This window comes from Hemitrygon akajei, chromosome 10, assembly GCF_048418815.1.
Source record: "Hemitrygon akajei chromosome 10, sHemAka1.3, whole genome shotgun sequence".
In the NCBI taxonomy this organism is placed as follows: Eukaryota; Metazoa; Chordata; class Chondrichthyes; order Myliobatiformes; family Dasyatidae; genus Hemitrygon; species Hemitrygon akajei.
Window position 1 is genome coordinate 162,228,605 of NC_133133.1, and position 3,832 is coordinate 162,232,436.

The 3,832-nt window shown below is 41.4% G+C and overlaps 1 protein-coding gene across 1 annotated transcript; it reads left to right on the forward strand.

Annotated features, from left to right (window-relative positions):
* The first annotated feature begins 1,360 nt into the window (after positions 1-1,360).
* Positions 1,361-3,034, forward strand: LOC140734128 (interleukin-22-like). Its single transcript, XM_073057707.1, has 5 exons — positions 1,361-1,687; positions 1,782-1,847; positions 1,960-2,109; positions 2,336-2,398; positions 2,692-3,034. Exons 1-5 carry the CDS (start codon positions 1,526-1,528, stop codon positions 2,800-2,802), a joined length of 552 nt encoding a protein of 183 aa, XP_072913808.1. The 5' UTR covers positions 1,361-1,525; the 3' UTR covers positions 2,803-3,034.
* Positions 3,035-3,832: the final 798 nt, after the last annotated feature.

Consider the following 3,832-nt stretch of genomic DNA (forward strand, 5'->3'; position numbering starts at 1 on the left):
GGCAGAAACATTTTCTGCTCTGCAGAGGAAAAACTGTAGAAGTTTAGAACCAAGCTAATCCTTTCTTGTCAAGTACCCACGATAAACTGAGAAGAAAGTTTGTGTCACCAGCTGGAAATCTTCTGATATTTCAGCGATTTCACTTTGAAGAATGTGGCAGAATTCTGAGCCTATTACTTAAGGAAATAGATGGATACATGAACGGAAGAAATTCTGCAGAGGCTGGAACTCCAGGGCAACACACTCAACATGCTGGAGGAACCCATCAGGTGAGGCAGCTTTCATGGAAATGAACAGACAGTTGATGTTTCAGGCTGAGCCCCTTGTATTGGCTTGAAACATTGACTGTTTGGTCATTTCTATGGATGCTGCCTGACCTGTTGAACTCCTCCAGCATTTTGTGTGTTTGGAGATGGATACATGATTTATATTAGTTAACTTGTAGGAACATTGAGAATTTAGAGCATTAGAGCCTATTGAACGCATCATGTTTGTGCCAGTTGAGTAAGTTTCTCCTAGTCAAATTCACTTTCACCACTAGGTTTGTAACCATACATATCAAAACTCTCTAAGTACACTCCCTCAGCTCCCCTGTTCCTTTTACCAATGGCTTTAAATCTATGTCCTTTCCAGATATTGATACCTCAGCTATTTACTCTACCCAGAGCCCTCACAGTTTTAATAATTGTAATTTAAATTATACACCCTGTCAAGTCTTCCCTTAGTCTTATTTATTCCAAAGAAAGTAACTCTATTTTGCCCATCCTTTCCCTATGGTAAAATCTTTTAAACTCTCCAACGTATCCTTGCAAATCCAGACGCTTCTTCCCGGCAGTGTGGTGACTAGAGGTGTTCAAGATGCCGCTTAAGAAGGGTTTGCATTTCTAGTTCTTGCATTAGTATAGGCAAGCGTTCCACACTCATTTCAATCACCTTATTATCCGACCCCACAGCCTTCAAGGATACATGAACTCATTATCTTCTCGAGTTAAATGGTCCGGAATATTTTTTTTAAATTTCCGCCTGGGGGCTCTCTGGACTGGAGGAGACCGATCTGGCAATATTAAGTGATTCTCACAATCAAGGTTCATGATATTTGTTTGGCTAAAATGAAACGAGGGTGTGATATCATAAGAGATTAGATGGGGAACTAACATTATTGAAAGAGTAATAAAAATAATTAGATACAATTCCTGAATGATCATGATTCATCTTAAAACGCTGACTTGATTTTACTAGAACTCTGCACAATCGTCAAAACCCGGATTACCTGCTAGAAAACGGAAATTTGTCGAGTAAACTCCACACGTCATCAGATCATTGAGGGAGATTTCAGTACTACCTTTGATAGATATATAAACATTGCACACAGCGGTATGTTCAGAACAGCAGATAGCGGGCTAGCTCAACACAGCTTTTTCACTTTTGGTTGTCAGCCTTATCTCAATCTTGATTGAGGTGCAGCGAAGTTAAGATAGTTTTGACTTGCAAGTGGGCTAGATCTGACTGATAGATTGTTTTCAGAATGTATTCACTCGCGACTGTAGTTGTGTTGGTACTTGGTGGCTTTGCAGTCCTAGGGAGCACTGCTCCAAGTTTGAAATCCAGGACAGCGAATGCGGTTTGTCAGGTAGAAGAACATTTACTACGACAAATGAGATATAAGGTCCACGCCCTGTCTAAAGATGTAAGTAAAGGAATTTGTCTTTCATTCTGCATTCAAATTAATGTTGTTTCAAGCTTTTTAAAAACATCTCTAATCCATACCCATCATTTCACAGGCTCAAAAGCACGACGAGGACACGGAGACGAGACTAATGGGAAAGGATCTATTTCAAGGACTGGAGGTATGACATTGTATTGGTGCTATGCTATTTAATCTCACCGAACACACGTTATCAATTCACAGTATCGTTTCGTTTTGGAGAATACCTGTAAGATCCATGGTTTACTTTGCAGGAATCTGGTAGCTGCTACGTTCTCAAAGAGGTGATTGACTTCTACCTTGGAACCGTTCTCCGATCTGACCAACTGCACGCCAAATATTCGCATCTAAACGACGTTAAAGAGTTTCTCGCCGTTCTAATGAAACGGCACATGTCTGCTTGCGTAAGTGTTTCCTGTTCCGATTGAACCAATTCGAGAGAACGTAGACTTGATATCGCTCGCATTTTCAAACGAGTAATTAAATACCCGGTGTTATGACTCTGCTGGTGGGCAAACAGTTCAAATCGGGGCTCAGTGGTAGAAGGGAGGGGAACTGTACGAAAGTACCGCTGACTGGAACGGGCGCTGAAACCAGTTCTTGTGTTTGAATTGGTTGTGTTCTTTTCAGGATACTGAAGATAAAACGAAAGCCAACAAAAACATCGAACGACTGAAGCAGAAAGTGGAGAAGGTAATTTACTAAGAATTCATGCACATTGTGCAGATCAGATTCATGACATTAAACTGTTGTGCTAGTAGTGTGGTACTCGGGAATCACCTGTACAAATTCGATCACGTTTCAACAACGTGACACAATCAAGAGTGAGAGAAGAATTGACCTCGGTAGAGTTCAGCATTCGGTATTCACGTGACTCTCTGTAACCGTCTTTTCGGCGCTATGTTTCGTGTAGAAGATTTCTTAGTTTTCCTGCACTGAATTGATTCAACTGATGTTAATTTCTTACTCTGGTTCGTTTATTCCAGCTCGGCGAGGCGAGTAAGGCCAAGGTTGTCGGGGAGCTGTTCATCCTCCTCCAGGAGATAACGAACCGCTGTTCAGCAGCAGGATGGAAACCCAAACACCAGGGGAAATAACGAATTAATAACTGAGGAAAGCAAACCAAGACGCAAGGAAACAGTACTAGTTTCCCCCCAAAATAGCATGTTTTATTAACTTAACAAGGAGATATTTATTTCTGATGTATTTATTGTGTATAATGTTATACACATCGTTGTAATTACTTACAGTAAGTTATGTGTAGCAGTCAACTTTGCATTGCTAATGGTCACTTGTAACTTTTTATTTTTTACCACATTCGGTAGGACATTGAAGATCGATTTTTTATTAAATAAATGCATATTTGAAGTTTATCAAGCTATGTGTTATTTTTTGCGTGAGTTCATGACGAGAGAGAGTTTTCTCTGCAGATAATTCTCTAAATTGAAATGTAATATAGAGTCTAATGGCTGAGGGTAAGAACGCCTTCATATAGAGCTCTTTGCAGAAGGCAGTTGTCTTAGTCTATTACTAAAAGTGTTCCTCTGTTCAGCAATGGTGGTATGCAGAGGGTTAAAAATATTGTCCAGAATTGCCAGCATTTCATCGAGTCCTTTGTTCTACCACAGCTTCCAGTGTGTCCAGTTTGACTCCTACAACAGAGCCAGCCTTTCTAATCAGTGTATTGAACCTGTTAGCATCACCAGTGTTGATGCCATTGCCCCAACACACCACTGCACTGAACACTGAACTGGCAACAACAGACTGGTAGAACATGTGAAGGAGAGGGCCGTTTACTTCAAAGGACCTCAGTCTCCTCAGGAAGTAAAGATGACTCTGGCCCTTCTTGTACACAGCCTCTGTGTTGGTGCTCTGCTCTGGTCTCTCATTCAGGTGCACCCCCAGATTCTCCTGGCTCCTCACCACATCCATGTCCTCACCATCAATAATAACAGGAGCAATGCAGGCTTTGTCTTCCTAAAGTCCAACACCACCTCCTTTGCCTCATTGGTATTGAGCTGCAGATGATTCAGCTTGTACGGTTTGACAAATTCCTCCACCAGGGCTGTACATTCATCCTTCAGTCTCCCCTTTACACAGCCAGCGAATTCCTGCAGATGACATGAC